The following is a 22,736-nucleotide window of genomic DNA, read 5'->3' as shown; positions in this document are numbered from 1 at the left end:
ATAGGCAGCAATGACACAAATTGAATCTTTGCATCACACTGAAAATTACCATCACTTTCAGCATCCATTTTATTCTGACTACAGTGCTTATTCTTTTTCAAATATATAAGTCATTCCTTCTTTTTCAATATAATTTAATGAATGCCAGTCTGAAGCTAACACAAAACATAACTGAGAGAATGACAAAAGTTTGAAGGCAGTATATTCAATAGGAAATTTAATGTTTCTTGAAGAGCCAGCTTTAGAGACCAAGGTTTTCTAAGACTTTACTTCAGATCATGATTATCAAGAAAGTAAATGTGAAAAACAGTGTGAGATTTACAGTTTATATACAGCTCACCTTTGGACCTTGTCTTCCTGGATATCCTGGCAATCCAGGTACACCAAGCTTACCCTGTAATAATAAGACAGTGCTAAATTTTAGCTTATTATTCTCCTCAGTGGTTCAGCAAACTTTTATGGAAAGTGTTCTTTCCACAACTTAGAGAGTTGACATTTTATGGAATATAAATGAAATAATTTTCTCATGTAAACAACTAATTACCAGTGGGCTTAGCTCCCCAAATCTAAATAAATATCTCACTCTAGTGAATGAGTTCGGGCAAAACCAGTACCCCTTAGTTGTGGGCTGGGGTCACTGAAGAAATCAAGGTATTAGGAGGTTGTAAAGAAGAAGAAATTCTTTTTGCTGTGATGGTTTCTTTGTTTTCCATAGATTTTTCATAAATAGGCATTTGGATAATCAACCTTTTTAGTCACAGGTAATCTGTTCATGACTATGGTAAATCATACTCCACTATTTGCAGGCAATAGATATATTAACAAATGTGGCCACTTTGTTATGTTCTGAAAATACAACAGGATGAACATTTTGATCAACACTGGCCTTACCTTACCACATTTCTAGAAATGAAATACTCATGAAATGAGATAGATAGAAAATGAAATAGAAATGAAATGAAAGCTCCCCATGGAGCTGATCTTTTCAGATATTTAGAGGACAAGTGATGGCATGCTGCTTTCAAAGGCAGGGGAAAGCAGTTTTGACATTTAAGAGATGGGAACTCCAGGGAAGGATTTGACTATTCTAAACATAGATCATGTTCCAGGCTGTGACATTTTGGAGAAGATGTAAATGGAAAAGATATGATTATACTATATAATATGGTATTCAGTAGTACTGGAAAAGATGAAGGAAGTTACGTGTATGCGGAAGGGAATTTGCCAAAATAAATCTATTTATTCTTAAAAAATAGAGCACATGAATAAAGATGTTGTGCCTTATCATATTCATGGCAGCACAGAGGTCTGGCTGAGACATTATTAAAGAAGAATTCTTTCTTCAGTTTATAAAAATAGCAATAATGCTACCAGTTCTAAGCCACTCTGAAACAAGCAGCATGCCTTATAATGATTGAACTCTAAAACACTGAATCAAGTTCTGCTAAATTCAGTGAAAGTTTTCTCCCTTATGAATGAGTAAGGCCGAGCCACCTAGGTTCTGAGTGTGACACGGATACTTTTTGGTTATAAACTCCTTTCTGATATGTTGCTTATTTTTTTGATACTCTACTTGGCATTTCCTTGACTAAGCCAATGCAGCCCTAAGAATATCGGAGTTTTCTTAATACATGATCAGCTGAACGCAGAGAACAAGAGGCTATCTGTTATTTTCATTACTACAGAAGAATAGTGCTTTTGCATAAAATAAAGGAAAGGGACGCTGATAGTTACTCTTAGAGGCACTTCCCTAATATTGTGATGCAATTTAAGAGTTGACAAATATTATTCTAGTCTTTGTTCTAAAAGAAATATCACAAGACCAACCACATATCATTTTTCTCTGGCCTAATGTATTCCATCAAAGTATCCTCAGAACACTGACAGAAGATGTTTTACATTCAGTGAGAAATTAAAGGAATAAATAATTATATTTGTGTTTCTTTATGTTTTTGCTTCATGACCTTGCTAACAGCTGTTGAGATATCTTGCAAAACTGTGAAGATTAATTCCCAAGTTCCCAATAGCTGAGGAAAGCTGAAAATTATTCTCTTTTGGAATGATTGAACTGAGCTTTTGGATAAATTCTTTTATAAGAACTTGTGAACACCAGACTCAAATTATAATTTTAACCTCTATTCTGATCTATTAATGACATATTTGCAAAAAGTAACTCAATGAAAATAGAGTTCCTTTCAAGTTTGCAGAATATATCCTGTTCTTCCCCGAAAACTCTTAACAATAAACCCTGTTACTTTTTAAGCAGTATCACACACTTAAGACTGCAGGCTTTACTTCAGAATACTGTAGAATGATACATGGATAGACAGATAGATGGATAGATAAATAGATAGATACATAGATACATATTTAATGCAGCTGTCAAATATAATGATGCTGGAAAAGCACTAGCTGTTCCTATTTTGAAGGCAGGGAAACTAAGAACTGCAAACTCTACCTCCTGTCCTATTTGTTTTCAAGATACAACAAGCATTAAAACCTCAGTTAACAAAAAAAAATATTAAATGGAAATATTTTAATCAGCATCTTCTCACAATATACATAATTCTGACCTGTTTTTTGTTTATTTTAATCATTCTTTCCCAGGTTTCGCAAATGCCACATTTTCTTTACAGATGCTCTCGGTAAAATACATGTACCTTCTTCAGCCTCCTTTCCTCTTCTATTTCCATTGCAAGTGTATTTTGGTGAGGTCAGCATTACTCAAGGATTTGTGCCTATCTCTGTGCCTGTTCTCTTCTATATTTCATTTCCCTGTTCCAGTCTTCCCTTTAAGCAGTATGTTTCACTTTTGCCAGACTTGTTTTGGGTTTCTGTTCAGGATATACTTTCTGCTTAAACCAATCTTCATATCAAAATTTGTCATCAAATGACAGTGAATATTAACTCGCTCTCTTGCAGCACCTTTTTCCTCCTTTGTGCCCAAGTATTTCCTCTGCATTGTATTTTTCTCGATATACACTGTATGTAATTTGGGATTTTTCTGCTTTATGCGCCAATTAAGTGTTATAATGTTTTGTAACTTGCAAAGTATTGCCTCCCAATGCATGATCAAATGTGGACTCCAGTGACCTGCTGTAGTAGTGTTTCATAAAAACTACTGTTAGGTAGCCTAAGATCTTGAAGATCTTTATGTCTGTCTTTTTAGTGATGAAGATCACAGGCTCCATCTACTTTATGAGGTAATTATATGTTTATGTTGATTATCTTGCTACTCACCTTTTCCCCAGCTGGACCAGCAGCACCTGGGTCCCCAGATGGACCTGCTCGACCTTTTGGACCTTCTGGACCATCTTCTCCTCGTGGGCCAGGTTGACCAACTTCTCCCTAAAATACAACATTATATAAATGTGCAGCAATTGACTGTGTGCATGCATTAGCTACAAATACTTGAAAATATTTTTTCAGCAAACATAAGTGGAGATTAAGAAAATGCCACTACTCATGTTCATTATATAAATACAAAAACATGAAAACTGAATTTTACTTGTGCAAGTGTTAGAGGCTGTTGTCCTTGTCTGAAGAGAGCTGGGTTTTGAAACTGCTTTCCAATTTCATAGGAATGTTAATGAATTCCAGTAATTACTACACAAATTCTTGTGAAAGCACTCTCATGGTATTAGAATAATTTTTGTATCTAAGAAGTTAAATAGATACCATCATCACAGTTATTTATGTATGCAGATAACAGATATGGGCCAGTAGCCTCTTGTAATAAGTTTTTTTTTAAATTGTCTCTGCAACATTTCCTGTGACAGAAGCATCCATTGATAATAAAGTACATTTTGGCAGAGATTTATAAGCTACTATTAGGTTGAAATGGGAATATCCCTGTTCAGGATAAATCTTCTTCAGGCAGTACCACATCTTGGTATCTTGAAAAGGAGACTCCCTAGGAAGAAGTTTAGTGAAAAGGATATCAAAGACTGACACTTGCTTCTTCTTTATAACTGTGCCTTTGCTGATTCATGAGATCTGACGCAAATCTGTGTTTGTGCAGGGAATAAAAACAACTTAAGCTAAAAGTTTTTAACTGTTTTCACTGTAAATGTATTTGTTCACTTCACTGATCCTTTCAAAATAATAGCACTTAAACATTTTAAGATTATATGGGCCATGAGCCAATGCTTACCCGATCACCTTTAAGGCCCATGTCACCCTTAAATCCTGGGAAACCATCTTCACCCTGAGTAAGGCAAAAATAGATGTAAGAAAACTTTTAGTAAAAGAAAATTGGAGGTTTTTGTTGTTGTTTATTTTTGTCTTGTTTTTCCATACATAATAAGAAAATACAGTAATTTAAGATTAAAATAATCTGCTTCAGACATATGATAATTCTGATATATTTACTGCTGTTTTAGAGAAAGTATATCAATGTGCTTTATATGACTTTACAGTTTGAAAGTTCCTATTAGCATAAAAGCAGCTGTTTAAAGATGTTTAAAAAGGTGTTTAAAGACAGAGATGAACTAATTGTTCAGCTTTATTACAAATTATTTTACAAAATCATTTGGTATGTCCTAAATGTTTTTTTTATTGTCAATCTTTTTAATAATTCCATCAACTTCATTAACTAAAATATTGCTGGCAAATTGTTCAGAGGTATTTTTTTTTAAGTAGCAGGATTTCCAGTTTATTTATTTATTTATTTTTAATTTTAAACTAGTGTCTTAATAGTATCATGAAAGGAATTAAAGAATTGCCTGATGATGGAATCTTAATTAAAAAAATAAGACATTAATGTTTATCTCCACTAAAGGAAGTAGTAGTCTCTATTATAGTAGCTGGACATTCGGCAACACACAAATAGTCTTGCCTACTTTCATTGGCTGATATGATGGAAAGAGGGTTGAAAAAACAATGGACATTACATTTCATATACAGAGTAGCAAAAACAAGTACATATTATTTTTATTCCTAATGAGAATTATTATTTACTGCCTAATAAGTTATAGTAGTTAATTTAATGCAAGCATTTTAATAAGTTTCTGTACTGACGTATAAGCAGACAGTACTCATCCAAGTTTCATTTACATCTGTATGAGTTAGTTTGGATAAAAACAGAAACCTACAGAGCTATTCAGTGGAGTTGTTCACAACTTAATCTAGCATGACTGATCTGTTTTTGCTTCAGTCTGCCTTAATCTAACACATCAAACAGCAACAGCTACAACATTACAGAATGGTTGGAAGAGACCTTAAAAACCATCCAATTCTAGCCCTCCTGTTATAGGGAGGGACACCTCCCACTAGACCAGGATGCCCAGAGCTCTAGGAAAGGGGCATCCTCAGCTTCTCTGGGCAGCCTCAGAGAAGCCCGGAGAACTTTCCTAATGAAGCTTGGAGAAGAGAAGGCTCTGAGGAGATCTCATTGTGGCCTTCTAGTACTTAAAGGGAACTTATAAACTGGAAGGAAAACAAATTTTTACATGGTCTGATAGTGACAGGAAATGGGAGAATGGCTTTAAACTAAAAGAGGGGAGATTTGGGTTAGATGTTAGAAAGATATTTTTTATTCAAATGGTGGTGAGGTGCTTGAAAAGGCTGCCCAAAGAAGTTTTCGATGCCCCATGTCTGGAGACATTCAAGGCCAGTTTACATGGGGACTCAAACAGCCTGATCCAGTGGTTGGCAATCCTGCCCATGGCAGGGGGGGTTGGAACTTCTTTAAGGTTCCTTCCAACCCCAGCCATTCCATGATACTGATTTTCTCTCTTTATATATATACACAAACACTCATATATTTAACTGATTTATCTATTTTTTCATAAATGGATTTTAATCTCAGTAAGACACAAGAAAAAGTTGCTTCTCAGTCTCCATGGATATTAAATATGTTCTTGTTTTTCAGATTAGATTTGATGAGGAACTCTAAAAAGAGTATACAGGCTAGATAAATGGTGATGTAGAAAAGCATGAAGATACACAGACTGTTTTGGCATCTGAGCCTGAAAGTCAAGTTCTAGTGCTCAAATTGAGGCTTTTTGGCTTCTACTTTACAAGTACAGTCTTCTGCTTTAGAAATACAGTTATAAATATATACACAGTAGCCAAGGGTACCAGGGTAAATTTGCCTGTGTGGACAGGCAGTATAAATGACATCTGTTGTCTCTCTCATTCTGAGTGCTAAGGAAATTTGGAATTTAAACCAGTATTGGCTGTAGCTTCAGCCACATCAGACTGTCAGAAGTCAGTAGAGGTAAGAGCATTTGCTTTATGCAAAGAAGTAAAAGTGCTGTCAATGTAAAAGCTTTCTTTATATTTAAATACACGCATCTGACCAGGGCTGTCTATCATTCTGGCAAAGCCAAAGACCTAGGTAAAAAATGCCTTGAACCTTGAAAGCTTTTGGAAGATCTGAGTACATTAAAAAAAACCATAAAATATAGCCTACAGCATTATCAACACAATAGAATGACACTACTCTTACCACAAATCTCTTGAATGGAATGAGCTTTTCAGCATCTACTATAATATATATTAATAAGAGAAAGGGTATCAAATTATCTACTTGAGAGCAATTTAGAGATGACTTAAATTGGTGTCAAGAGGATCCAAATCCACTTTAACAACTGAACATTTTCTAATTGTATTGTTCCAGTCTAAATAATCGTAGAGGACACAGATTTATGAATTGGGCTTGGTATGTCCTTGGTATGTAAGTCAAAAATAAACTGCTGCTGCAAGAGAAAACGCACAACAGTGGAGACAGAAGAGGCTGCAGTGAAATAAAGAACACAGAAAAATAGAAAGGTATCAAAAGCTGTCATAGTTTTACCTTTTCACCTTTGGATCCCTTGAGACCACGAACACCATCAGCTCCCTAAAAAAAAGAATATTAATAATTACTCACATGCATATAATAAAAAATGTTTGAAGGGAGGAATCCAGCAATTAATTCTTACCTTTACTCCCCGAGGACCTGGATAACCAACTGGACCTTGAGGACCTGGAGGCCCCTAAAATAGATTCAAGCAAAGAACCTTTGTGCAGTAGTTGGTTAACAAGCACTTAACCTAATACTTGTTCGTTCACTATACTGCAGCAGTCTTGTGTGACATCAAAATAACACTGTACTGTACTTCTCAGGCTTCCTGCTATAAAGAAAAGTCATGGCATCACAAAGGATATCAAGCTGTTACTAAACTTATGAATTTAGTTCTATTTGCATATTGAGAAAATAACTATCCACAGTATAAATAATCTGAAACTGGTAATTTCAGAATGGGAAAAACAAAGGAAAATAAAAATAAATATTTCAAAATAGATGGCAATTTGCCACTAGTGGTTTCTTACTGGAGGATATTTATATGGTAATTATGATAATGGCAGAATTCAAAAGTATAGATCAAAATAATGATAATTATAAAAACATGTCTTTATATAGAGATTACAGATCTGAAAATTACAGGTCTCATGGTGCTTAATCAATACTGACTGGTATTTGGATGTTATTTACTGTTTGTTGAGTATTTAAATTATGTTTAATTGGATACTTTGCAATTGCTGGTGGAGTTTAAACAAATGGGGCTCTTTATGCTATGGAAGCAAGGAAGCCTGGAAACATACAGATATGTATCTGAAACTGACCTGCTTTCTTGATTCTCTGATGCTGGAGATGGACACACAACACAATCTTTCCTTAATAATAAGGGTTTCCACTTTCAAACTGTGTCTTTTCATAAAATCTTTGGGCCCTTAACATCTCTAAGAAATAACGTTTTCTATCAAATTTGGCTGAAATTAATTAGTAAATTTAAAATGTATAAGGAAGAACTGGCAGCCAGTCACATACAATTAATTTCAAAACAAATGATCTATGTAATTTTCATAAGAAATTAAGGTAAAATCAACAAGCTTCTAGCTGATAACAGATGACAAATATTAAGCTATGTAAATAAATAGAGAAATTTTGAAACTCACCAATGCACCTTTCTCTCCAGACTGACCCTCTTTGCCAGGATGACCCTGTTTTAAAAGAAATGTATCTGCTTTGGAAAATAATCCATTTGTCAAATTACAGTTCATTATAAAAATACAATTTAATCACTTAAATTCCAAGTCAGTTGAGAATCCTTTCTATACATGTAATTGATTTTATTGATGAGAATAGTAAATTTCGAGTTTTGCCAGACATGATCCTAGATAACATGTAGTGATTCACAAAAACCATTCATGTTTTGGTGTCATCAATATCCTGGCATGTTTTTGATATGTCTTATATGACAAATTCCCATTGCTTATATTCAATTTACTATCTTGGAAAATTTTAAAATACATAGTTCATTAAAAGAACATATATAGTACATAAATAGTATTTGATATCTGCTTACCAGTGACTTTTAATCTTTCTTAAGTTTGTCTTACTAACATTGTATCTTTATTACTTGGTTTTTAAGCATACATATGCCAAGTGTTTAATCAAAATCTTCTAGAAGATGCTTTTTGGCCACAAAATTTCATATTCCCATCTAGTCTCAGAGGTCTCCTTAACATTAAATGTCTCAAAAACTGCTGCTGTTAAAGAGCTCATTTATATTCTTGTAGATTTCCAATAATTTCAGAATAATGCACCACTTTTAATAATGTGTGTCCTCCAAAACAGCATGACATCTCCTTACATAAAAATGAAGTGAAATAGCATAGGAAAAATCTGCTTAATCTGAAAGCCTTTGACCTTCCACCTGATTTTAACACAGGTATCATGGGATCAAATACAAAGCTCACTGCTATCAGGAAGGTACTGCTCATTTTCTTCAATTACCAGTGCAATTCTATGGTTGTAAAGAGGTAATGTCAGTTAGAATGTACTTAGTTTAACTTACTTCCCTTGCATTTCCTTGGAATAAAGCTACTTGTGCAGGAGTGAGATAATTCTGTGTGAGTGTATTGGATCTCATCAGGATGGAATTTTCTTCATAGTTGTCCAGATGGTGCTGTATTTTGGATTTATGACTAAATTTTAATAACACAACAGTGATTTCACTCATGCTGAGGACTCCTTGCACATTGTGAAGATTTTCTCTTTTTCTCCCTCTGCTCCCAGTGAGTAGGCTTGAGGTGAGCAAGAAGTTTGGAGGGAACACAGATGGGACAAATGTTCAGAATCGACCAGAAGAATATTCCATACCATATGATATAATGCTCATCAATAAATCTCAGGGCAGGAGGAAGGAAGGCACATTCATGGTTGAGTTATCTTCCTAAGTAACTACTAGGCACACTGAGGCCCTACTTTCCAGCAGTCAGCTAAACATATGCCTACGTATTTGAAGGAGTAAATAAATTCTTAATTTTTCTTTGTGTGTGCAGCTCTTCTCCACTTACTAAACTGTCTTTATACTGACCAATGAGCTTTCTCACTTTTGTTGTTCTGATTCTCTTCCATTCCACCATGGAGTAAGTGCCCAGTTGCTTACTAGGGTCAACTCACCACTTTAAGGATGTAACTCAAGTACAGACCTGTGCTAACAACTGATTTTTAGAACATTTCCCTCTGCTTTTAGGGTTTAACTATATGCAGATTGTTTAAAGAATGGTGAACTTTGCAAGTGAATATTGTTCTCAGCATACAGAGAAAGGTAAGGGGAAGGATCTAATGTTCAGAAAATGATTCAAGGTATAGACTTCCAGCTCGACTGTTCCAGCCTTTCTAATGTTCTCCATGAAAATGGTACCCTGCCAGGTAAAGAGAGATTATGAAAGCTATAGATACAATTATGTATTGGTAGTATCATGTATGCACTGAAACTCTGCTGTTTGTTCTGTAGTAGCAAAACTCTGCTGAAAGTAAGGTTCAAAAAACACAGATCTAAGCTATAATAAGATAAATTGTAAGGGAACTTGGCAAATGAAGGAGAGAGATTATTTGAGACTTCACACTAACTGTTGAATGGCTCTTGTCAGTGTAGTAAGATGATGTTTTTGATGAAAGAAACAAATTTATATGTTCCAGTGTAGACAATGAAAAATGTCCAAGCATGTAATATGCATGTTAGGTCAGGAAGTAGAGAAAGAGCCGGTCTCAGAAAACAACTGATGACCATTTTTACTGATAATTTTCTCTGCTATATTGATATGGTAGGACATTCTGATCCTTTGTGTGTCAGCCAGGTCACTTCCACAACCCTGCAGATGTTTCAGGTGGACTTCACCATCTGGGACCACAGCCGTTTTTAGCAGCTGCAGCAAAAATGTTAATTCTAAAAGTTTTAGCAACACAAGTAACACAGAGATTAGATGTATTTTATAATGCTGTTGCCAGTGAGAACTACAGGTCTTTCACTCTATGTTTTATTTTTCAGACACAGGTATTATTATATATTAATTGGTAAGACTGTTTAGATATTCAAGGTATGAAATTTTTGGTTACTTACAGGAGGCCCATCAGAACCAGGAAGGCCAGGAAGGCCTGGCTTGCCTTGAGGTCCCTAAATACAGTAACAGAGACACATCTTAAGAATGACAACAAACATTCTATCATTTGTTAGGATGATAAAGGATCATCCTTGTTGGGACCAGGACTTATACAGCCAGGAACTAATGTAACACTTTAGAATGTTAATCTTTTAAAACAGATGGCAAACCAACTCCAGATCTAGAGTAGGTATGACAAAAGAGAAAAAAAAATAAAAGAACAACAACAACAAAAAAAAAATCCCATAAACGCACGAAAAAGCTATATCTAGTACATTCAATGGTAAGAGTTAAGGATATAAAACGTAGTTATATCTAAATTTCTTGATATAGATATCAGGAATAAAACAAAAATATAATAAAACTAAACCCAGAAAGACACTATCGTACAATTAAATGAACACAAAGCCAGTTCTTACAACCTTTATCCAATAAAAATCATCCATATTTTTCAATGAGATCTTGCTAGAGAACAGGCTTTGGGAATTAACCTATGAATATGCACACAAAAAACACAATATGGAGAAGACTTTTCCAGCTATAGAAAATCAAACACTGTTTAGCATTTCAGGAATGAAGTCATTCACCATATGAAAAAAAACAGCAAGCTCAGGAAGCAAAGAATAGAGCTTACAAAATCATAGCTCATAGCTGAAAAGGCTTGCAATGTCTTTGTGAAAGGCTGGAATGCATTTATTTTGGATGTAGTACATTCTGTATAATAATCCTTCTTAGGCACACAGGTAAATACAAAGCATGTAAAATGTGACATTTTTGAAGCTGACAGAAGGCCTGTATCAAACCACAAGAACATGTACAGACAGACAGACCAGAAAAAAAAAACCACCATGAAGAGAAACTATAGTTAAGCTAATAATACCAGAATTATGTCAGAATCTAATCCTTGTAAAATGAGAGCAGAATCTGCTGTTCGTAGATAAAAAACTTTGTAATAAAAAAGAGTAATAAAATCAAGCAAGTTGTGAAATTAATTAATGTAAATGTATACACTGTTTAATGCTGTAGATGGGGTTCTGAATCTAACAGCAGAAAAAATAATCCAAACAAAAGGTAGGAAATTATGCTTCTGAAAAAATGTAAATAAGAGTAAAGTCAGACCTCCGATAGTTATCCATTTACTTGAGGATTTTAGTAAGATTTAGAAATTTTTAGATCTCAGGTTATTATGTTTTTAAACATAGCAAAGACCTGAAATGCTTAAGCAAGGTTGTTGCACGGAACTGACTGTGAAATATCAGAATAATGCTGTAACTTACTTTTTCACCAGGAGGTCCAATAGGACCTTGTGGACCAGGAAGGCCCTGATAAAAAGAAACCAGTGTGAGAAATCAGGGAGAACCATACACATTTAGTCACCCTACTAAAGGTTCCTCATTAATTTGTTTAAACGCAGTGGCAAATATATGTGGCTTTTTCTTTTTTTCACCTTACAAGTTAGATCAGCAGTTTTGTGTGCACCTTTTGCACAAGCCACTATTCTGGCAGTAGGTCTGTAAAAAGATCCTATTCAGAAACCTCCTCCAGGTGTGGCCATTCCTTCTGCATTCCAGGAACACTGAATGAGTCATTTTTCTCCTGAATGAAAAATCTTTCTAACAGCTCACTTGAAAACTTTGCTCCCTCTGCCATAGACACACTTGTAGCATATTTATAAGATCCTTAAAGCTTTATCAATTTTGCATGTGAAAAGATACCCTTGTACTAATTTCACATTTATTAAACATTTGATGCAAGTTGCATCTTTTTTTTTTTTTTTTTTTTTAAATTATATTACACTTACTTGTGGGCCTGGGATTCCTTGCTGACCAGGGGGTCCTGGCTCCCCTTGAGGACCCTATCATTAAAAAAAAAAAAAATAAAAGGCATTAGGTTTGCTTTTCTGCATTACAGATGTTCATTGTCAGGACTAAAAGGAAGACAAACTCATCTTTGTTCCTCCCTCTTAGAACTCTACTACTCTCTACTACTGCCAACTCTCTATCCATATGATAGATTTTTTTTTTTTTTTTTAAATAACAGACCACACATAGGACCTGACCACTAGAGCCCACGGTGCTAAAGAAGCTTGAGAAGAAAGCATGGTTAGACGGCTGAAGGCTAAGAAATCAAAGGTTTTCTTTTCAGTGTAAGACATGAGGCATCTGAATGTGAGGACAGAAAAGTTTAATTAAATGGAAAGGATGATACAGTGGCAGGGACAAGGGAATATGGAAAGGATTTTTAGAATTCACTCCCTTTTTAATTTCCAACTTATTTACTCACCATGTTTCCCTTTGGGCCTGAAGGTCCATCAATACCTGCAATGCCCTGCAACAAACAACAGAAACACAAGCAGCTTTCAATGGACTTTCATTTTTTCTTCTAGAAATGACAAATACAAAACACTTCATACGTACAGGTTGTCCAGGGGGACCAGGTGTACCTCTGGGGCCCAGTAGTCCCCGTGGACCCTGAAAGACAAGAATTTCTTATTAACAGCTGCCTATTTCTAAACAAGGAGCAGATCTGGGTGAGGAATGTCACAAGGAGCAAGAATGATAAGGGAAAGGCATCATGGTGGCTGGGGGAGAAGGAAAAAAAGAAAGAGGAAAAGAAGGAAAGAAAATCACCAATAATACATTCTCCTGAAGCCTATCATAGGTCTGAATAGAACATCAGTGGAAGGACAAACTTTGATACAGTCAGTTGTGTTGTCATTTCAGAGAAAGCTACAGAACACTGATGCAGTATCTTTCACTGGGGTTTCATCACTGCCTTGGTGTGAAGATCTGACCTGAACAGTAGTACACATTTGTACTCCTATCTTTAGAAAACACAATGGTCTATCATAATTTCTACTACTACTACAAACAGTGCTTTTATTTGTAGTAAAGATTAAATAAATGATTAAAAACTACTAATAATTTTATTATAATTAATGCAAGGCATTCTGATGAACACAATGAGGCTTGTTTTTTCTTACCCCTAAACAAAAAATCCATGAAGACCAAGGGCTATTCTTCTAGATCACATTGAGCAAGATTTGCTCTATAGCATAAGCTTTTGACTACAGTATAGAAATGAAAAATAATTTTAATAATTTGTGCCATTACTCATATCACACTTGCTAAAGTAGGCAGGACAACATCTCCAGTTTCCTCGTGTATGATAAAGACACAAGTCACTAATACTTTGACTGTAGTATTTTCTTGTCACTTAGCAAGTATGCAGCAGTATATCACGTTTAGGGTAAAAATCCCCTTTCTGAGGCTTGATTTCTTGCCTGCAATGCAGAACTCTGCTCTGCAGTGACAACACCTGCAGAATTCTAACTGACAGCAGTGGAACTTCTGTATCAGAAACAAGCATAAAAATATACACTGAAGCATAGTATTGGGAAAAAAAGAAAAAAAGAAGGGCTTATTTTTGAATAAATAAATGTTTGGAAAACATTTTCAAAACAATAGGATATGTTCTCATGTATCAAAGTCTGCAGTGACTGATTTTACACTAGCTCAAAAGGATAAGAAATAGGCTCTGTGACTACTGGAGTTGTGAATACTTATCTGGACATACATCTGATTTAATTCAGATTTTGTGAGTGGCCTTTCAACTTCAACAATACAGATCTCATGCTTACTTTTCAGGTAATATCAGCATTCTCTACATATACATATATGCACACAGATTTCTGTATCTGGAACCCAGAACAATTCAATAGAAAGAAATCTAAGAATTACGTTTGTTTGTAAAACAGTGTGCTGGTCAGAAACAAAGAAAGAAAGTATTGCTTACAGCTTCACCTGGGAGACCTCTTGGTCCAACTTCCCCATCTTCTCCCTGTTTTTGTACAAAGGAAATACGAGTTTTAGAAAAAAAGAGCAGATATTATGACTCTATTTCCATTACATGGGATTCACTCCCAGTTTTACTGTGAATTCGAAGTAAATAGCAGCTTACTCTTGATCCATCTTCACCAGGTAAACCAGGAGGTCCCTGTGGGCCACGATCTCCCTGTAGAACAAGAAAAGTTATTAAAATAATAAATCTGTGGCTGAAAACAACAAAGAATGAGAAAGGAAATGAAAATAAACGTGTTAGGTGCAGAGTGATGTGTCAAAATGTGTTAACATAATGATGCTAATTTGTTACAGTACTCAGTAAACTCTTTTATTACTTTACTACAAAAACAAATGAGCATTATTGAAACAATGAAATATTTGTAAAATTTTGTTCTCTAACTATTCACTGTCCCAGAACACAAAGAAATTGCTGCTCCAAAAGACAGTCTCTTTCCTTACACAGTGTATTTCTGCTAGGAAAATAAGGAAGGTGTACATGCATCAGGAGTTAATACACCAGTTGTAAGGCCCTGGAATATACATAGTGAAGTTCATTGACTGCCTTTCACAGCCACCCACCCTGCACTAGTCATTTAGAGCATTGGGTCTGATCTGTCAGAGGTTTTGGAATACAGCCAGACTTCCACACTTTCCCCCTGAGGCTGGGGATTTTCAAGTCTCAGTTTGTGAAGCCTCAGTACATTCTGGAGCACACACTTCTAGGATTTATTTTTCTTTCCCTTCTAAAGAGAACTAGTGTGCTTCATAGCTCTAACACCACTGACCAACCTCTTTCTAGGCAGCAGGTTTTTAGACTGTGACCTCCTTCTAACATTGGACAACAACCAAGTATTCATCCTGTTTTCCTTAATTTAATCAGTGCCTCCAAGGAGCATGACCACTGCAGCGGATTATTGCAGAGATATATGGAAGCACTCTTCAGTGGCTCCATTCTTCATGCTTTCAAACTTTAACTTTCCTAGGGGATTTTAGGTAACTTGGTCTCTTATCCCAGAGTGTTCTTGTATTAAAGATGTTAGGATTTTATTCCATTTCTTCTCTCTTCTCTAAAAGTTGGAGTCATTACTGGAAAGAATGAAATTCTATGAACCGCACTTTCAGAGACAGAAGATTAATTACTACAGCAGTTTTGACATTTTGTTAAGCTTTGAAACTATTCAACATGAATTTCTGGTACAGTACTTGGTTTTCTGCATGCTAAAAGATGCTACTGAAAGATGACTCATGAGATGCATGATCTGTGTTCTAACTTCCAATTAATATCTAGATAAAAACTGACTTAAAACTTCAGATGTTGAAAAAGCTCAGCCTCTCGAGGGCTACCTTTCTTGTCTTGCAATAGCATGGCACTCAAAAAGAGATTAGAAGCTTGCATTCAGTGTCCTGGTATTGTCATACCATCAGAACACAACTACTGTATCAGCACTCTTTTCTTCCAGTGTTCTGACAAAGCTGGAATTTCTTTTTCTTTTACTTCTAGTAGATAGCCTTGTTTATTTTATACTTGAGAAGGGGTACAGTTCTAGTAAACCTAAACAAAAAATGTTCAGTCATAGAAATTAAGACTAGAAGTCTTAAAAGACTTTTTTAAAAGACTAAAACTACATCATGTGGTCTATTTCCTCTATACTGGAAGCCAGCAAGTCTCACCCAGTAATTCCTGTCTGACAACTTCTGTTTGACAAAAGCATAACCTCAAAGAGACACGAAATTTGTCACTCACAATTCAAATACAATTTATTCTAAAAAAAGTCCTAAACCATCTACTTTAAAGTTAGATGTTTACAGCATCAGTTCTTTTATATCTGAAACACAAACACAATAAAAAAAAAAAAAAAGGATTTCTCTTGTCATTTTTTCTCTTTATTTTAAGTCAAAGAGAACTGAATACTTGTATTACATTCTGTCAAGTAGTTATGAATCCAAAGAGGTGCATCTAACTATCTAGTCTGGCTTTGAACTGAGCTGATTTCAGAGCGAATATAGGTAGCAGTTTTAAAGAAGACTGCCACACAACCATGAGAATGCAGTGATTTTTAAATAGTTAGAAGAAAAAATGACAAAAAGAAGTCTTTGTTTTCATTAATGCTACAAATTTCAATACAAACTTATTCTTTGATTTCAGTTCTCTTTTATTTATTTAGGAAATATGGAACAAATATTTGCAAAAAAAAAATTATTTGTGATACGGAATGTCCTATGTACTGACGATTTTACCATTAAAGGTTGGAAAGCAGACAAGACACGTCTGCTTTTTTTTGGCTCTAGACCAATTTCTGCTTAGCCTTCAGAGTCGTAACAAGAACTTAATGTCTAGCCCCCCCTGCTGGTCACATACTGGCGAAGCCAAATTTCAATTCTGTGAAGTGCTGATTACCTTACACTTTTTAATTAGAATGAATGACAGAAAAGGATCAAGATATTTGCATGACAATAAAAGTTCGTTTTCTATTGCTAAAAGAACTCAAGTGAGTATCCTTAGAGGCTATTACAAAGCACTAACTCACAGACCAGTAGTCAACACTGGTGAGATTTTCCATGAAGGGCAGCAATCATACTAACCCATTGAATGGTGAGAGCTATAATCATTCCTTGGGCATCTGTACACATGGGAATGTCTAGTTCTGAAATTCCTACCTACTGTTTCTTTATGCATTTACCAGGTTTTACACTCAGTAAAATATGTTATTACTATCTGTCTGGGGGGTATAATTTAAAGCAGAAATCCCCTGCTGTGAAAGATGCCACCTCATCCACTCAATTGATATGACAACAGGAGTTAGTATAGTAGTTGTTTTAATTATTATTTCAAATTTTCCCAATTTATCTGATGTGACTTTGATCTGTCATTAATCTGAAGTGGTCGGAATGAGCCACACTAAAAAGTTCAGTTTGCAGTCCCAATTCTCAAATGCAGTTTTTATACAAGCTTTTTGTAGGTTAAAGATCTTCATACTCCTGATACAGAAATTTCATGCTAATTTACTGTGCTACTGTTTCCCTTAACAATCAATTTAAATCCAGCAGGCAAATTTCTTCATCAAAAACAAACAAACAAAAACAAAAAAAACAACCCAAAAGCTAGAGCAAAACCTATCTGAAGACATGATCTGAATTCTAAAAAAATATTTAAATCAATAATATGTGTGAACTGCAGTCTGTTGATTGATACCACTAAAATGTTTTGAGGAATACATTACCTGACAATATAGATATTATTCTGTAGTGTAAAATGCTGACGTTTCAGCTTTCCTCAGAGTCCTTAGTGCTATTTATAATGAATAATACGTTATTCTGTGACTGTAGCGTTATGCTGTTGTATAAATATGCAGTTTTTCTTACCCTGTTACCTTTGTCACCAGGGAGGCCAGGAAGACCATCAAATCCTCTGTCACCCTTGGAAAGAAGAAATCACAGTTTCCATAAATTACTACTTACAATCTGTATTATTCCAACTAAGCTGCATCTTCTTTCTGTGTCAATTTTGAGTTAAGTTACTCCTTTTTACTAAATTAAATATATGGAAGGGATGGAGAAGAAAGATCAAACTCTCAAAGTTTTCTTCTATGTATTAAAGCTAGAAAATATGTCACATCAGCTTCTTCACTGCACTGTAGGTACGATATTTATAAAAAGAAGTCTAAACTGAAATAAAAAGTTTGATTCTAGCTGCCCTTTGTAGTTGCAAGACTGACTTAATTACTTCTGATACTCTGTAAATAAAGACTAAGAGGGATATAATCATGCCCAAAGAATCGAGTTATTTCAAGATCAGGCTACTAACAATTACCATTAGCATACTTCAAATACATGATTCATTCTCAACTCTTGCATTTGACCCAGCTATCTGAAACCTCAATATTTTCACATGAGAGGAGAATTTTGGTTTGGCCTGGATGGAAACTGTGGTGCTTGCTTAAAATCCACCCAGACCATTCCAAGGTCTCATTATTTACCTTTGCACCAGGTTCTCCTGGCATTCCTCTGGCACCATCAGCTCCAGGCCGTCCCTGCAGAAATGCAAAAGGGCAAACAGTTGAAAATGCATGAAAATTACTAATATTTAAACATTTAAAGAGCATTTATTTACCTAAAGGAGGATTGATATGTATGCTACCTACCCTTTTGCCAGCTTTTCCACTTGGACCAGGGGCACCTTGAACACCACGAGGACCCTGAATTTAGAGTACAGCAAAAATCTAGGTAAATATTTCAACTCAGGTACAGGGTTGGCTTTTTATACTTAGAGGTGACTTTTTTTTTTTTTTCCCCAGGAGATGATAGATTATAGTTTTTAAATATTGATTTGTATTATTAGAACACAGTCATCCAATCTGGCTTAACTCTGTTTTAACACTAGTTTTCATGAGATGACACTGCACATGGCACAATTGGCCCCTTTACTTAAAAGCTTGCTATATTCTTTTGATGACTTTGAAGATCCCAACCCTGTAATTTGAAAATTCTTGTTCCCGTCATACAGAAATTATTTTAGGCACATAATAATTATTTGATGAAAACTGAAGAATGCTTATTTCAGATTACTAATTCATATGCAAACAACAGTTTTACAGTGCTGGTAAATAGCCCACATGCTCTCTTAGCTTTATAGAGCAGAGTTTTAGCTAGAGGAGGATCAAATTATTTCAGAATGAAAAACCTGGTTGCACTGTTCAGACACGTAACTGTCACTGTAGGTTGAGTGGGTGTATGTTTCTGTAAAAGTATTCTTATCACCCATCCAAATATGTCTTCCTTGCATGGAAATAACAATGATTAAGGACTAGCATTGAAAAATATTGAGTAGAGAGAGAAACAATGCTAAAAATGTAAGTAAGCAAACTAGAAAACTGGCCAGTTGTTCACAATTGTTCAATTACTTTCTTTTTCTTCTGCAAATGTTCACTTATAAGACAGCTACTTAATAATGTAGGTGATCCATGATACCACTTGGAATATGGTAAAATTATTGTTCCAAAGACACATATCATGATTTCTTTAAGAATCCCCTATTATTTTAAGGTTTAAGCTAAAAGATTTCAGTACTCTTTTACATCACCACAGGAACCGATGTAATAGTAAGATGAGAATAAAAGCATGCACTGATTCCTAAAGACCCCTTCTTGCTATGCCATTGAGTTCTTCTTGAAAATATTGCTGTTTACTTAGTAAATAGAACCTTTCACCTTATGAGACCCGATGAGATCACAGCCCAAGACCATACACATACAGATTGACATTTAAATACTGAACAGAGATAAAAGGGATGACATTCCACAAGTTTTAACTGTTATTTATTTTGTAAAGGCAGATGGACTTTCATATTCAAAATGAAAGATCAAGCTAACATATTTAATTAAGACTGTATTGTAAAAGCTATTTTTCCTCAACTGCATGTGGAAAGCACATCATTAACCATTTTCTTTAAAGAGATATAAATGCATTTTTGTGAGGATAAACAAGTTCAAACATAACAAGCAATATTAGTGTACCTGAGGACCTGGTTCACCACTTTCTCCCTTAGCACCTGCTGCTCCAGGTCCTCCCTTGATGAAAGAAAAGCAAAATATTGTTTGAATACAGAACTTTAAGTTACTAAGTTATTTTTCTATTCCTGTATATTGACAGGGAGAAAAAATGCAAACAATCTCCTGTTTATTATGTCGTGTGAATTCACCCTTTGAATCTGAAGGTATAACCCAATGCACATCGTATAGACCCTGGGCCTACTGGTCAAAAACCTTTCTCTTACAAAATAAAACCCATAGATTTGAATGAAATCAAAAGTGACACTTTGTGCTATAATAATACTTGAAATGTAAGTATGAGCACAGTTTGCATGCAAACAGAAGTCCACCAGCTGCAAGGAAATCAACAGAAATTAAACCCATCACTTTTCACCTTCATCCGTTTCTCTGTTTCACAGAAGAAAACATATTCAGTGTTCAATTCAAAGATCACTAACTGATGCAATCTTACCATAACCTACAGTGATATTGTGATAAAAATACTTCTGTATCTGCTATGAAAAAGTGCATTTATTTTGTATTTTTATTATGATTAAATGATACAGATCTTCAGTTTTACCTATAAAAAGACCTAAAATAAATCTTCACCTAGTCTATGTGGAATCTGAGGCAAAATCAGTGGTCCTCACAGTGGTCTCTCAAAGTCTCTGGACATGCTGGCATAGAATTCAGGCTCAGGGAAGGTACATATTTATGTACTGCTATGAGTAGAAGTTTTTTGGCATTTCTGACCTCTGAAACAGATCATAACCAAATTAGGTATTCAACACAAAAAGAATCTTTCAGACCTTGGAAGACTGATCCTCCTTCCGTGTTTACTATAGTGATCATTCAAAATAAGAAGTTGTCTGAAGGCTTAGCTTAGTGCTGGATCTAGCATCTTGGAATGGAAAAAGTCCCGACAACACTGCAAGTACTGAATCAAATTCTGAGCAAATTGAAAATCATATCTCTGGTAATGACAGTAGAAAGAACAGTAGTGATAGATAGCAACTGTTGTAAACTCTGCTTTAAATTAACATCAGTAAGCAAAAATTTATTTTGCATTCTATGCTAATCAAGTATGTGAACTCCACATTCAGTTGAAGCTAGACTGGGGCTACAAGAATTCTGTGTTTAAGATTTTTAATGAATTATGTGCTTGACTGTATCTCACTGGCTACTAAATTAACTCAGTACAGTTCATATTAAGATGAAGAGATCCAATTATTTCATTAATTTAAATAATCTGAGCAGACAAACACACCAAGAATCTGTAGTTGCTTCTGGAACTCTTGGCCTAAAATGTTGCCAGATTAGAGTTGGATTTCTAGAGCCTCCTGGTGGCTTAGTAGAAAAACACCTATTAATGTTATTAAGTTAAATTTTGTATACAGAAATACATGATGACTTTGAAAATGTATCTGGCATGAAATATAACTAAAGGTATATAGCCCACTGTCAACAAAACACTTTATTTACAAACTAATTCCTTGCTTATAGCAGTTCTATAACTTTTTTGTCTGCATAGACTGAATGTTATCCTGCAGGTCTCCTGATCTAAATACAATGCTGGAAATAGTGTATTGGTTATTTAAATAAACTCAACATATCTGACTTTGTAATTGCCACATATCTAATCGTGATTAATCAGAAGACTATGGCAAATATCTGCACTTGTTTGCAACACTCCATTTTGGATGAATTACTCTAGAAAGGAATTACTCTTGCATTGATCTGCTTAAAAACACAACCAAAGCCTACTAATTTTAGTTTCTGTGGGCTGAGTCAGATTTTGATGAGATATTTAGCTACAATTTATCTGTAACCAGTATCTTTCATCTGGATAAACAGAGCTGGGTTCATGAAATTTGGAGCACAGAATCAACAGGTATTTTGGCACCATCTGAAGATGAGGCAAAGCACTACTGAACCACCCCAGAACACAATTTAGAGAAATTTTAGTTATATGTAGCTTTCAAAAGTCAATGAAGGGAATGTTAAGCTGTTAGGATCAGGTAAGAACAAGATTGATAGTATTCCTTATTATCCTTATAACATTCCTTCAGCAGCCCCCCCCAGGTTTTCTTTGCTAATAAGAGTAGCGAATGGAGAAAATAGCAGGAAGAGCCATTAAGGTAAATTTTCAGTTGTACCATGCTACCATAACAGTACACAATGAGATGGACAATAATCTGACCAATATTTTCTGTTGGTAACAGCAGGATAGTACTCCTGTTTTTTGTCCATCTTCCTCTCCTATTTCCAAACTAGCAGTTTAACTCAGACAGTGAACACTGAGAAGGGTAGGGCTTAGAGAAATGAAAGAGAAGGCTAGAAGGAAAGGACGTGAGTGTCACTGTTCAGCAATGAGCTACTGCAAATGCACTGCAATTAAGAAGGCAAAAATTGCAAAAGAAGGGAAAAGAACTGTATTTCCTACACTGTGATCCCACAGCTTCAAAAGACCAAATCTCTACAAGAGGGATGAATAGAAGGAAACTAATTAAGAGGGAATTATTATTGCAATCTGGAGAAAATCAGACAGCCTCAAACTTCTCTTGCTTTTTTGTGCATATGCTACTACAATTGTAACTGACACATAATTGGCATAACTTTTCTTTACAATAAACTATGCAAACTTGTGGTCATTTGTTTTAATTTCTCAATAGCACAATTGTGTTCTTGTCCATTTTACAGCTAAAAGCTTCTCTGGTGTAATGGAAAATGCTAACATTGCACTTTGTGTCCATCGTCATCATGACAATAGAAATAAAAATTACAGCAAACATAGATCAAATTAAGGAGGCCAAATATTTTTCAACCTAGCTGTGCCACCAAAATAGACAAATTAAGTTTCCAACTAAAAAGACTCTTTCAAAAATGGTTGCTATACAATCTTTAAAAGAGAATTTCACTCCATGTCAGA

General features: G+C 35.1%; 1 protein-coding gene across 9 annotated transcripts in view; it reads right to left on the bottom strand.

Annotated features, from left to right (window-relative positions):
* The window catches only part of COL11A1 (collagen type XI alpha 1 chain), a 146,843-nt gene that overhangs the window by 62,869 nt on the left and 61,238 nt on the right, over nucleotides 1–22,736 (bottom strand). For all 9 annotated transcript variants that reach the window (XR_005861921.2, XR_005861922.2, XM_040704931.2 and 6 more), the window contains 17 exons: nucleotides 19,793–19,846; nucleotides 18,422–18,475; nucleotides 18,257–18,310; nucleotides 17,643–17,696; nucleotides 14,398–14,451; nucleotides 14,233–14,277; nucleotides 12,855–12,908; nucleotides 12,721–12,765; nucleotides 12,239–12,292; nucleotides 11,715–11,759; nucleotides 10,398–10,451; nucleotides 7,945–7,989; nucleotides 6,927–6,980; nucleotides 6,800–6,844; nucleotides 4,154–4,207; nucleotides 3,241–3,348; nucleotides 341–394 (listed from right to left, as the gene is read on the bottom strand). Coding sequence is in view for 7 of the 9 variants with exons in the window: in XM_040704931.2 (XP_040560865.1) it covers nucleotides 341–394; nucleotides 3,241–3,348; nucleotides 4,154–4,207; nucleotides 6,800–6,844; nucleotides 6,927–6,980; nucleotides 7,945–7,989; nucleotides 10,398–10,451; nucleotides 11,715–11,759; nucleotides 12,239–12,292; nucleotides 12,721–12,765; nucleotides 12,855–12,908; nucleotides 14,233–14,277; nucleotides 14,398–14,451; nucleotides 17,643–17,696; nucleotides 18,257–18,310; nucleotides 18,422–18,475; nucleotides 19,793–19,846 (927 nt within the window). In the remaining 2 variants the exon portion in view is untranslated. The remainder of the gene's footprint in view (nucleotides 1–340; nucleotides 395–3,240; nucleotides 3,349–4,153; nucleotides 4,208–6,799; nucleotides 6,845–6,926; nucleotides 6,981–7,944; nucleotides 7,990–10,397; nucleotides 10,452–11,714; nucleotides 11,760–12,238; nucleotides 12,293–12,720; nucleotides 12,766–12,854; nucleotides 12,909–14,232; nucleotides 14,278–14,397; nucleotides 14,452–17,642; nucleotides 17,697–18,256; nucleotides 18,311–18,421; nucleotides 18,476–19,792; nucleotides 19,847–22,736) is intronic.

The sequence above is a fragment of the Gallus gallus genome, chromosome 8 (assembly GCF_016699485.2).
Source record: "Gallus gallus isolate bGalGal1 chromosome 8, bGalGal1.mat.broiler.GRCg7b, whole genome shotgun sequence".
Lineage (NCBI taxonomy): Eukaryota > Metazoa > Chordata > Aves > Galliformes > Phasianidae > Gallus > Gallus gallus.
Note: the sequence above shows the minus strand (reverse complement) of the source record. Positions and strands in the feature narration are given on the sequence as shown.